The sequence below is a fragment of the Lissotriton vulgaris genome, chromosome 6 (genome assembly GCF_964263255.1).
Source record: "Lissotriton vulgaris chromosome 6, aLisVul1.2, whole genome shotgun sequence".
Classification (NCBI taxonomy): domain Eukaryota; kingdom Metazoa; phylum Chordata; class Amphibia; order Caudata; family Salamandridae; genus Lissotriton; species Lissotriton vulgaris.
In genome coordinates this window covers 1,668,121,446-1,668,135,026 of record NC_141694.1, presented here as the reverse complement: position 1 = coordinate 1,668,135,026, position 13,581 = coordinate 1,668,121,446, and the positions used below count along the sequence as shown (strand labels likewise).

General features: G+C 39.1%; 1 protein-coding gene across 1 annotated transcript in view; it reads left to right on the top strand.

Annotated features, from left to right (window-relative positions):
- The window catches only part of LOC147709279 (voltage-gated delayed rectifier potassium channel KCNH1-like), an 815,455-nt gene that overhangs the window by 223,674 nt on the left and 578,200 nt on the right, over nucleotides 1-13,581 (top strand). The window contains exon 4 of the mRNA XM_086925924.1: nucleotides 966-1,072. Coding sequence (XP_086782050.1) covers nucleotides 966-1,072 — 107 coding nt within the window. The remainder of the gene's footprint in view (nucleotides 1-965; nucleotides 1,073-13,581) is intronic.

Here is a 13,581-nt window from a genome sequence, read left to right as displayed (position 1 = left end):
GTCCTAGGTCTAGCTTGGTGGCCAGTAGCAACCTCATGGCACTCTGGGCAAAAGGAAAAACGGCCATTTATATCTTTGAGTGGTGTGGAGACTCACATCTCCTAATCACCAATGACAAAAGAAAAATAAAAGAAATATTTCTGCAGTGCAAAGACAAAAAAAATACTTTGTGTTTGCAATCCATGAAAGAGATAATGAATCACATGTGATGACAAAGTCTGCATTTGAGATATAAAATAGTTCCTCATGCATTTCACAAAAAGCAAATTGACACATCTAAGCTGATATTGATACATGAGAGTAAAATGTTACTGTGAGATAATTCAATATGCGTTTAATGTCTGAAGCCAACAGTGGAAGATCACTGACCTGTGGAGAAGTGTGGCTCAATGGTTAGAGCGGCAGACCCTGATGCAAAGGTCTAGCCCAGGACCAGGGTTCAATTCCCTGCCTCGGCGGGTCTTGGGCTCAAAATTCCATGGACCTGATAATTCTCGCCTCGGTGACTATTCCAATCATGGAGTCCCACTCTGCAACTCTGGGCAATAGCTTGCTTAATCTCCACAACGGCCCCCACAACGCTAAAGGATGCCTGGCCTCCACCTTGGGGGTTCCCAGGAGTGGACGCCTCACAGGGAAAGCCAGGATGGGTTCCACAGCGGTATTCGTACAAGCGCCTTGAGACCCTTGCGGGTGAGTAGTGCGCTATGCAAGTATCAATTTACAATTTACTGACCTGAAGCCCCTGCTAATATTCGTGGAGTAGGTATACAATATATTTGCAAAAATGGTGTAAGCATCAATAGAAGTGAAGCCTAAAAACATACATATAATCTCATTCTTTTATTACATTTATAATGAATTCAGTATTGACACTTGAAAGATTTAGTCGAAGCCAGACCTATTTGCCTTGGCAATGCTTGTTTAAAACTATCGACTAACTGCATTTCTTGTTTAAATCGCAGCTTCATGTATGGGGAGTTAACAGATAAAGAAACAATTGACAAAGTGCGGGAAACCTTTGAAAATTACGAGATGAATTCCTTTGAAATCCTAATGTACAAGAAAACCAGTAAGTCAAAGATTTCCTTACAAGTTTGGCCTGACCATCACAGGCCGGCAAGATGGTGTTCAGTCTTACTGTGTATTTCTCATGTTTTGATTTTGATTCTAATCAGGCGGTGGTCCCCTCAAGCTCAAAATGAGTGTTAGCCTGCACTTCACCATGTACTGCATCTCTACAACAATCAATGAACTCATATCCATGTCATAAAGTCACTCTAATTACCATGTGGTAAATATAATCTAACATTCCACCTTAGCACAACGCATTCTCTTAAACCCCCAAAACCATTGCGGAAACACAGGATGTCCACATAAGACACATTTTCATGCAATGAATCTAAATGGAACTCATTTACACACTCATTGGTTACCCAGAGCATTTTTTAAGAATCCGGGACTCCATTCTTAGTTAATACTGCGAAAGGCTGACTACCAAGTTAATGAATGTAGCACTGTGTACTGTAAGTACACAGTGTCTTTAATACTGTAAGAATTTAAATGTTTGCTTGGTGCTTCCCATCTGTCCATAGGTATATTTCTAAATAAGAATATATATATATATATATATATATATATATATATATATATATATATATATATATATATATATATATATATATATATATATATATATATATATATATATCCATACCAGTCTCTCTCCAACCAGCATACTGAAGAAAGTGTGAACAACTCCGGGGGAACAAGGTAGCATTTAATAATGTAAAAAGCGCTGACAGACAGGTTAGTTCCTGAACCGCTATGCAGACGCGTTTCATCCTTTAGATAGGAATCTTCAGTGCCCGTTTCAGTCCGTTAACAAACACAGGGGCCATTACTTCGATGATTTTTGAAGCTGACACCACTCCCATTCTGTGGCCACGCACTGTACCTGCCTCGCAGGTGGAAAGTTCTGACAAACCACGTCTGCTGCCAATGCTGCATTATGGGCCATGTGGTCCACCGCAGGGACCCATACAGTGAGGGGTTTTCCTTAAACATCCAGTGATGGTTCCACACAGTGGTGGACGGCGTACCACTTTCCCACACGACAGCCAGTGCAGAAAATTAAAAGTCTTGTCCTTCGTCCCCCTTAATCAGGCAGCGAAATACTGCCTCCATCTCTCCCCTCGTGTTGGTGATTCTCCAAATGGTTTGTTTTCATGCACAGAGGGGGGGTGACACGGTAGCAGTGTCATGCATCACCAAAGAAATTGCAGGTAAATCCGTGTCACACCAGACCGAGAGGGGTTCACAGCACGCCAACACCTACTAGCTGGCGTTAAGTATCCATACCAGTCTCTCTCTCTCTCTCTCTCTCTCTCTCTCTCTCTCTCTCTCTCTCTCTCTCTCTCTCTCTCTCTCTCTCTCTCTCTCTCTCTCTCTCTCTCTCTCTCTCTCTCTCTCTCTCTATATATATATATATATATATATATATATATATATATATATATATATATATATATTACCTACTGGCGGTCGCCAGTAGGTATATATAGTTAGGATTTTTTCCTATGGGATTTTTGAAAATTCTATGTCGAATAACTTTGGCGTTTGTGGACGGAATTGGCTGAAATTTCAGGAAAATGGCACATTTTGTTTCTGAGCAGCGCCTGAAAATGTGGGGGGGTTTCGTCAAGGGGGGGCCGAGAAAAAAGGGGGGTCCCAAAACGCGTTTTTAACATTGAGTTTTCCATAGGGCGGTTGGACTCACTTTTAGCTCGAACGGCTGAATGGATTTACACGAAACTTGGCAAAATTGTAGATATGGTTTGCCCGACGTGCCTTTGCTATGTCTCAATATATGTGCTCCAGAGGATTTTGAGAAATTAACGTTTTAAAAAACAGATATATCTGTGACAGCGCTCCGGTTAGCGCTCCGGTTCGCGTACCTGACACGTAACGGAACTTCGCGAAGCGAAGCTGATTGGCTCTCCGGTGTCTGTCAACATTCTAAACAGTCCGGACCGGCCGCCATCTTGTCTCTCGGTAGGATCGAGAGAGAAGAGGAGTAGAAAAACGAAGGGGGAATTTAATGAAAGGGGGCAAGGTAGACCCCTCTTGACCCCCTAGGAATGATGTTGCGGTTATTAAAGGGTCCCGTGGGGCAAATAAAATTTTTTTTATTTTTCGCGGTAGAAGCGCTTCCCGGTACACGAACCGGGTCGCTTACCGGTAGCGTAACGGGAGTTTACCATTTTGTGTTTCGTTTTAATCAAATCACAAGATGGAGGAAAAACAATGTGGGAAATGGGTATAAGGGGGCACGGGAGACGTATCCTGACCCCCTAGGTTTTCTGAGGGTGGCTGAGGAGGCTCATATATGTTGGAATAAAAAAAAAAAATTGAATTTTTCGCGCGGTTAGCTGCCGGTACGCGAACCGGGAAGCGGTCCGGGAAGCGTAATATTGGGAAAATAGGATGAAAGAATGTTCAAATATTGTATGTTTATTGATTGTTATTTTTTTTTATTTATTTATTTTATTTAAGTACCAACATGTAGGTACCAATGCAGAGTCTAAAAATAAAAATACATTGTTTCCTTTGTAGATATCTTGCAGGTTGATCACAGCAAGAAAGGGGATTGAGGCTTTAAGTGCCGCACCACAAGTCAGGTTCCCAACAGTTACTCAAAGCAAGGGTGCGAATGGTCTGGGCTACAACCCCCTAGAGCCCAATTTAGAACAAATGAATTTGTTCTGTAAATCTATTTACACAAGTTGACCTCGCACACCAAAATGCTGTATAGCAAACACAATGTTAGTATTCAGTAAACATTCATGTTATGACTAAAGTAAAGTCAAACTGTTCTCCCAAGGAATTGGTACAAGTCAATTTTTCTTCGTTATGTTCTCTTTATTGATTGAAACACTCGCAGATAAAAAATAGCCAACGCGTTTCGTCCGAAACCGGACTTCTTCAGGGCTATATTTAAAAGATACAAAAATATATATTACAATGTGTCAATACATACAATGATTCATAAAAAAGTTTTATCAAAACATACTACTGTAAAATTCACAGGATCATTTACGGCACACCAGACTGATTCAATATATACAATTAGTGAAAAAAGGACTTGAACTGGTTATCCACATTCCGGGGAGAACTAATGCTGTAACAGAGCACTTGGTAGGCCAAACAGACACTAATGTATAAACAGAGTTTAGAGGAAGCAGTGTCTACTGGGTTTGAAAACACAATACACAACATAATGTTTTTATGAGAGCTCAATAGTCTCCAGTTTCCGTTCTCTCTCAACAGTATAGAACCAACAATGCCTACTGTCTCTTCATTATAGGCTACATGCTGACAGTCAATTGTAATTCTATGTATCCAATGCACAATATCCGCAAATCATAACGTTCATGTTTCAAGTTCCTGTATAAATGCCGATGACGTGGCATTATGCATAGGTTATAGCTGGTCTTATTAACAAGCAAGTAATACAGTCTCAATTCTCAGTACAAAAAGCTGCCCATCAGTGTGAGCCAAACACAGCGAACATATATCAAAATATGTGCAGATAGAATTTAGCATGTATCCACAAGCAAAAGTGCACACAATTCACAATTTTGAGAACATGAGTGAAGAATCAAATAGGAGCTCCAAAAAGTTTTTTGGCAAGTATCCAATACCTTTGCGCAGTGTGTTCCTATATTAATGGTCTTCTCCGTCCTGGCCAGTATACAGATAGTCAAATTCTACAAGTAAATATATCAGTATTTTAGTAATGAAAGTTTCTAAACAAAGTTTGCACATAACGAGAGAAATCCATTACTCTATGACGTGTTTATTTAATTATTCTAAAGTATATATTTCTGCACGCTGAAATTGTGCAACAAGCTTATTACTTTATGGGCTCACCTAATCAGGGAATTGTGAGCCACTTTAGAAAAAGGATCAAAGTATGCACTTACTATGATTAAAAAGTTCGCGGATTCAATTATACATCCTTTCATATATGGATCCAGTAAGAGGTAGCAAGAGATCAAAAGGTAATGCCTGGAATTTAAAAAGAAAAGGAAAAGGCACATGTTACGTTACAAAATTTATTTTGGACCCAAGAATTATGTTGAGGTATTAAGGCGTCTAGAGACATTGATCTCTGTATTTCACACCGTCTGGCATTATAATTAAAAGGATAGCAGATGGAATGCATCCTTTCATATATGTATTTAGTGAGAGTAGACAAGAGATAAAAGATAAAAGAAGTGAACGCCTGGGATTTAAAAGTATTGCTAAGGTATTGATGCGTCTTGAGACATTAGTCTCTGTATTTTCCACCATCTGGCATTTATAGGTAAAAAGTTGGCAGATAGAATTATGTCTTCTTTCGTATACGTATTCAGTAAGAATTAACAGGAGATCCAAAAGGTAAACGTCTGGTAAAAAAAGGAGAAGATGGGCTCATGTTATGTGACAAGGTTTACCTCTGCCCCACGAAATTATACTAAGGTTTTAAACCGTCTAATGACATTAATTCCTGCATAACCCACTGTCTGGCATTGTTATTTTAAATAATCCCAGTGATTCAAGTTATTATTTTTCAGTCTTATGAGGTTGGTGCACGAGGGCAAAGTCGGCCCGAGGCAGCAGCCTGTGATAATATATCCCCCATGTTAATAAGCAAGACGATATGTTCGTGTGTCCGCCATCTTGAAATGGTTAAGTTAAACAATTACATTAGGAAATTAGTCACAGAAATGGATTGTATCAAGGTCTTGGGCCCAAATAGAGTCCAGGCGATCAAAGCCTAGTGAAGAAAATATCCAAAACGGTATTTTGAAGCCTTGGCAAGTTAACTACCCCAGGCTTACCTTAAATTCGGCGAGTCCGTCGTGTATGCGTGTGGTCGTCTGGTATCCGGATTCCATAATGCAGGCACCGCTGCGGGGGTATATATAGTCCTCAGGAGTGGACAATTAGTTAATTAAGTCTAATAATTGGTAAGTGCCGGGGTGAGCGGAACCGGGCAATCACAGAAAACAATAGTCGCCATTTTAACCTAGTCACGCAAAAGCGATAAAGTATCAGGAAGAAGAGAGTTAAGGGTCCATTTGTGCCCATATATAAGTCCATTATCATAAAAGAGGCTCCATTTGGCAAGATTAAGTGATGAATACACTTTAATGCTTTTTGGCGAAAGTTTTACCTCACGCTCTGCCCGATCCTGTTTATATCGACCAAGCAAGTCAAGAAACAAAAGCCGCCATCTTAGGCTAGTAAAAACGGAACGACAAGCCAAACCAAACCAGAGCTAGTGTCTCTAATTTAGTCCAAATAATGTCACCATAGCAAGCATAATTAACGAAAACGCCTATTTTATACGAGTGTACGTTTATTCAAACATTACTCGATCTTGTTTGTTGCATATAATGCATACCATCAAAATAATGGCCGCCATCTTAAGCTAGTCAAAACGGAACTAGCAAATAAAGCTGAATTGCAGCTTGTAGGCCTGATTTACTCGGGTTAGAGATAAAAAGTGGTCCCGGATACAAAGAAACATAGATCGACAAGACATGTTATGCAAATACAGATAGATCTAAGATATAAATTTTTGGGCAAGGTCGAAGTCAGGTGTAATGTATTTGTTCTAGCTATGAATCCAGAAACCCACTACAATAATTGTAATACAATTTTTTCTCAGAGCTGACAGACACACCATGGCTAACAAATCATTTGGACAAGCAATGTCCTAACCAAGGTGCTCTCGTTATTTATGTGGTGGAATCTTTTTTGTCAGATACACTTTTGACACAAAAAGCTAGATTCATTGTAGCTGAGGATAAAACCAAGGAAAGAAAACACAAACCCATTTTGGAGGAAAGGAACTCTATCAGAGGCATACAGATTAGAGTTCTCAAATTGTTCAGAAGGTAAGAGGACTACCAAAACAGTAGACACCTTGTGTGGCTGATATGTCAAGATAGAGCTGTATCACAGAAAATGGTGAAATTCATTGTTTACATTTAAGCCCTGATCTACAGCTCTAAGTCTACAGATCCAACGAGCCTCAAGTTGCCTGAGGCAAGTGATTCTGTCGCCACCACGTTTCCCTGATACTACTTTATCTATTGCATGGAATTTAATATCTTTTTCTTCTGGATGGGTATCCATGATGTGTTGGGCCACAGGACTCCGAGGATCATTATTTTTTATGCTTCTAATGTGTTCCTGAATGCGTGTTTTGAGACATCTGGTGCTGCTGCCCACATAAATCTTTTTGCATTGGCAAATGATTACATAAACTGCAAAGGTGGTATTGCAGTTGATGAACGAGGTCACCTTATATGTCTTGGAACAGTTGTAGTTATAATCAACCAATCTGTTTAGGCCATGGTCACATACTGAGCAACCACCACATACAAAAAAGCCAGCCGGTTTGTCAGTAAGCCATGCTGAGCCACTCATCTTTGGTGGATTTACATAGCTCGGGCAGAGAATGTTTTTAATAGTTCTGCCCTTTTTGTAAACGACTTTGGGTTTGTCAGGGATGACACCCTCCGGTAGTACATCAGTTTTTAGAAGGTGCCAATGTCGTCTCAAAATGTTGTATATGTGATTGCTATACATGCCGTATTCAGTTATAAATGCACATGAGTCATAGGGCGGACCACTTTTTTTATCCTTGTTTTTCGTTAAGGTTTCATGACGTTTCCTTTTTTTGACTTTATGTTCTGCCTTGTTGACATCTGTCTCTGCATAGCCTCTGGCCAAAAAGTCTTTCTTCATGTTTTGTATTGTTTGTTCAAAGTCATTGTCTTCACTACAGTTGCGACGGGCCCGTACCATCTCACCATAGGGGATAGCAGCTATAGTGCTTCTGGGGTGGCAGCTTTCAGCACGAAGTATGCTGTTACAGGAAGTAGGCTTTTTGTACATCCTGCTCTGGATGCTACCATCTTTTATATATAGATGGAGGTCAAGAAACACTATTTCATTTTGGGAGTAACTCATTGTGAGCTTGATGTTACGGTCATTATCATTGAGGAAGTGAAAATAGTTATTAAGACCATCAACACTCCCTTTCCAAATAAGGAAAACGTCATCGATGTAGCGGGCATAAAAAATTATGTCATCCATCCATTGGCCTGCGCCATGACCCCAGGCATGCTCCATCTCAAACAATCCCATGAAAAGGTTTGCATAAGATGGAGCAAACCTGGAGCCCATTGCAGTCCCCCTTGTTTGCAAGTACCAATCGTCTTCATGCAGGAAGACGTTGTTGGTCAAGATCAGTCTGGCCATATTCAGAAGCATTTGGGTGTGTTCTAGATGACAAGCGTTGCGTTTGAAAAGAAAGTACTTTAGGGATCTCATACCATTCTCCAGGCCTATGCAGGTGTACAGGCTTTCCACGTCCATGGTTACGAACGTGAAAAGCTGATCCTCCCAAGTCACATCCTCTAGTTTGCACAGAAGTTCTCTACTATCCTGCAAGTACGATGGTAGGTTTTGTACAAATGGTTGAAGGAAGGAGTCAACATACTCTGCTAGATGTTCCGTGGGACCCCCATTGCCCGATATAATGGGTCTTCCCGGTGGGAATGTTCCACCTTTGTGCACCTTTGGAAGGGCATAGATACATGGGAATCGTGAGTTGTCCGCCCTCAAATATCTATACTCTTGTTCAGATAGTAATCCTGACTCCCTCCACTCCACCAAACCCACATTGATTTTATTTTCGATATCTTTGATGGGATTTTTTCGTAATTGGGTATAGCAGGCAACATCATGTAGTTGTCTCTTGATTTCATTTGAGTAGTCTACAAAGTCCATTATTACAATATTACCGCCCTTGTCAGCCTCACGGACTACCAGGGACGAATCTTCACGAATGGTTTGTAGGAACTTTTTCTCAGATTTGCTGATGTTATACGAATGTTTGCACTTGTTGTTAGAAAGATGTGTATCTTCTAATTTGTACAGGTCATGAGTTACTCGATTGGAGAACTCATCAATCGCAGTTTTAGAACTGAAAGGCATAAATTTAGAGCGATTTTTTAAGCCACTATCTATGGTGGTATCCTCAACGATATCAAGGTTGCGAGCATGTGTTATCAAATCTCCCACCATCTCTTGGTCATACAATGAGGCAATGACATGGGAAGTATCAACTTCTGCAATAGTAAATTCTGAAACATCTTTTACATATTGAACAGGAACACGTATGTCAGGTTGCTCAGAAAAGTATTTTTTTAATTTCAACTTCCGTGTAAAACAAAAAAGGTCAACATGTACTTTGTCCAACATTTGTTTTTCAGTTATACAAAAATTCAAACCTTTTTGTAGAATAGACAATTCAGAATCTGAAAACGTTTTGGATGACAAATTGATCACATTCACATCATTAACAACATCAGCGGTCATGATCCTGTCCAAGTTTTGGTTCACAATCTCAGTATGAAGATCTATTGGTTGTTCCCCATTTTTGCCTTTGTTGTGGATCTTGTGTTTCTTGCCACCCCGCCGGGTTCTTCGTTTTGAACCCTTTTTTTGTTGTTCCCCAGGCGGTATCTCTGTACCTCCTTTAAAAAATCAGACTCTGGAATTGGGTTGGGTGTGGCTGTACTGGTTCCCTCCCCTGGGTCAGTTTCAATTGATGAAAGCGAGGAGATGGACGCGCTGCTAGAAGATACACTTATGGTGCGTGTTAACGTAGCAGGTGTCACGGTATTTCTAGGGGCTACATCATCAAATTTTCGTGCGAAGGTGAATATGCGTCCCCTTTCATAGTCACCACGGTCTCGCTCAATTTTTTGTTGTTTTTTACCCTTAATGTACAGTTGGTAATTGGTCAATTCCTTTTTCAGAATCTCATAGTTTTTTTGAGTCAAGTCAGGTAAGTTCATTTCACTGATTTCCTTTTCTAGGGCCAATATGTCTTCTCTTATTTTTTTGCCTCTCCTATCAGCATTACGTATCAATATGTCCATCATTTTGAAGGAGGCTGCATGTAAGCCCTCCTCCCATTCACCCAAAAGGTCTAGTTCTAAGTCCTCATAGTTTGGAAAAATGAGGATGCGCAGTCCACGGGGGATGCGTTTGTTTTCCAGATATTTTTTAAGGGTTGCACCATCCCACCATTTGGCAAGTTCTTGTTTACGCAGTTTTTCTAAGCGCATGAATTTAGTTTTTAGACTATCCCTTTGTACTGGGGGTGCCGATGGTCGAGCAGTGGTTTTCTCTTTACTAAAGAGATCACCTAGTAATTCCTCTCTGTTGTCCTCAAACATGTTGGTCTTTGGACAGTTAAGGTACGTAGAAAAATATTTGTAAAGGATGACAGAAGGGTGCAGGCTAGCCCAAAGTAATCTATCACAGCAAGAAAGGGGATTGAGGCTTTAAGTGCCGCACCACAAGTCAGGTTCCCAACAGTTACTCAAAGCAAGGGTGCGAATGGTCTGGGCTACAACCCCCTAGAGCCCAATTTAGAACAAATGAATTTGTTCTGTAAATCTATTTACACAAGTTGACCTCGCACACCAAAATGCTGTATAGCAAACACAATGTTAGTATTCAGTAAACATTCATGTTATGACTAAAGTAAAGTCAAACTGTTCTCCCAAGGAATTGGTACAAGTCAATTTTTCTTCGTTATGTTCTCTTTATTGATTGAAACACTCGCAGATAAAAAATAGCCAACGCGTTTCGTCCGAAACCGGACTTCTTCAGGGCTATATTTAAAAGATACAAAAATATATATTACAATGTGTCAATACATACAATGATTCATAAAAAAGTTTTATCAAAACATACTACTGTAAAATTCACAGGATCATTTACGGCACACCAGACTGATTCAATATATACAATTAGTGAAAAAAGGACTTGAACTGGTTATCCACATTCCGGGGAGAACTAATGCTGTAACAGAGCACTTGGTAGGCCAAACAGACACTAATGTATAAACAGAGTTTAGAGGAAGCAGTGTCTACTGGGTTTGAAAACACAATACACAACATAATGTTTTTATGAGAGCTCAATAGTCTCCAGTTTCCGTTCTCTCTCAACAGTATAGAACCAACAATGCCTACTGTCTCTTCATTATAGGCTACATGCTGACAGTCAATTGTAATTCTATGTATCCAATGCACAATATCCGCAAATCATAACGTTCATGTTTCAAGTTCCTGTATAAATGCCGATGACGTGGCATTATGCATAGGTTATAGCTGGTCTTATTAACAAGCAAGTAATACAGTCTCAATTCTCAGTACAAAAAGCTGCCCATCAGTGTGAGCCAAACACAGCGAACATATATCAAAATATGTGCAGATAGAATTTAGCATGTATCCACAAGCAAAAGTGCACACAATTCACAATTTTGAGAACAGGTTGTTTCAGAAGTTATTGAGGTATATGGAATTCATAGCGTAGTCTGTCAGGAAAGCAGAAACACAATGGAGGCAGGACATGATAAAGAGATGTTAAATACACATTGGAGATGATATAGTGAAAGAAAGGAAGTAACTATGAGCAAACTTAAAGTTGCACAGTATATTTAAAGTCTGATTTTACATTAAAATCAATTTGCTACTAGTTTAAAAAATACATATAAAAATGAATAATGTCTCAAACAATTTTTGAATTATTATTTTTCTGATTCATTTTCAAAATTAAAAAGAACTTCTAATAATTCTTGGTCAGATTTTGTCTAATTTTCAATTAAGAAATCCACAGCTTCAACACATTGCATAAGTTCTATGTCCATTGATTCATCAAAGAATTCTGAATCATGTTCTGTGTCTTGGTTGCATACTGCAACAATTTCCACATTATTTTTCTGCTCTCCTTCCATTTCTATGCTGTAAAATGAATTTTTTAAAAATATATCAGTACAGATAGGGCACTGTTGGGTTTAAGTACAGACAGGTAGTTTGGTTTTTTAAACAGTGATTTTTTCGTTGGGCAGTGTATGGTATCAAACTGGAAGTAGAAATATCAAAACATTTATGTGATGAAGTCTAAGTCAATTCTTAATTATACAAGACAAGTCTAACTCCATCCATAACTAAAACAGAGAAGTCTATTTTATTCTATAAGTATTACAGAGGGATAGTATATAACTATCAGAAAATCTTTTCCTAATTAACTTACAGTACAGAAAATACTTCAGTTTTTAAAATAACATCTTACCTTTCAAATAGAAGTTTAAGTTATCAGTTGAAATATACTTGATATGTACTTCAAGAAGTAGTAGTCAAAATGGCTGTGTTTCTCTCTCTTTCTTTATATATATTCAGGTACATAACCAATCAAATGTCATGAAATAATAGAAGATATTGAAAGTAGCATTTTGATTGGTTGTCAATTCTAACACTTCATAAGTGTTTTGGTTAGGTAATTTACCTCAGGATATTTAATCAGGCTTACAGCATCTTTTTCACAATGAAATGCCATCAAATTTGGGGAAATGGTAGGGACTGCTATGTAGTAGGGGCTATTCTATATTTGATAAAAGTGTCTGTAGTGGTTTTTCTGTAAATTACTTTCCCACCTTTTTTTATCGAGCTCTTACCGGTGCGCTCCCCGGTACGCGAACCGGCAGCGTTACGGGAGTCCTCCATTTTGAGTATTGGTAGAATTGAGACACAAAATGGAGGACAAACAATGTTTGGAATGGGTGGAAGGGGGCACGGTAGACACTTTGTGACCCTCTAGGTTTTCGGAGGGGGGATTAGGATGCTGATACATGCAAAAAGAAAAAAGAAAAAATTTAAAAATTTCGCGGAGGAGCGCCCGGTACGCGCACCAGTAAGCGAACCGGGGAGCGTACTTTGGAGAAAAAAAAAAAAGAATACATTTTACAGCTTTTGATATTTGCTATTAAAAAACCATTGAAATTCACTGAAAAAACCATAGGTTATAGATCATATATAGTTAGGAATTAGCATTTACAAAACCTTGAAAATTCACTGAAAAAACCATAGGTCATAGACCATATATAGTTAGGGATTAGCATTTTCAAAACCTTATTTTACTCGCACAAAACCATTGAAATTCGCATATATAGTTAGATGCACTAACTATATATCGCGCACCCGCAATCCACTGCTGATGATGTCACATATTACATCATTCATGACATGCTCAGTGACATCACTGATGACATCACTGATGACATCTCAAATGACATCACTGATGACATCACTGATGACAACATCCAGTGACTGTATTTTTCTGTAAAGTTAAAATATGTCTTACATATTGAAGAATGAGTGGATGTATAAGTGTATGGATGAAGGATTTAGTAGGTGCATGACTGACTGTATGAGTGAGTGATTAAATGTGTCTCACTGAGTGCATGGGTTAGTGACTAAACTGTCTTAATTTGTGCATCATTATGTCTGTTGTTCTGTAAACTGCTGCATGTGTTGATCAGTAGCTATATGAGTAACTATATGGGTTATTGATTGGTTGCCCAAGTATTTGTATGGGAGACTGAGTGTGTGTGTGGGTGGCTGGGAGGTGTATGACTCTGTGCATAGATGTGTGAGCAGTTGATTC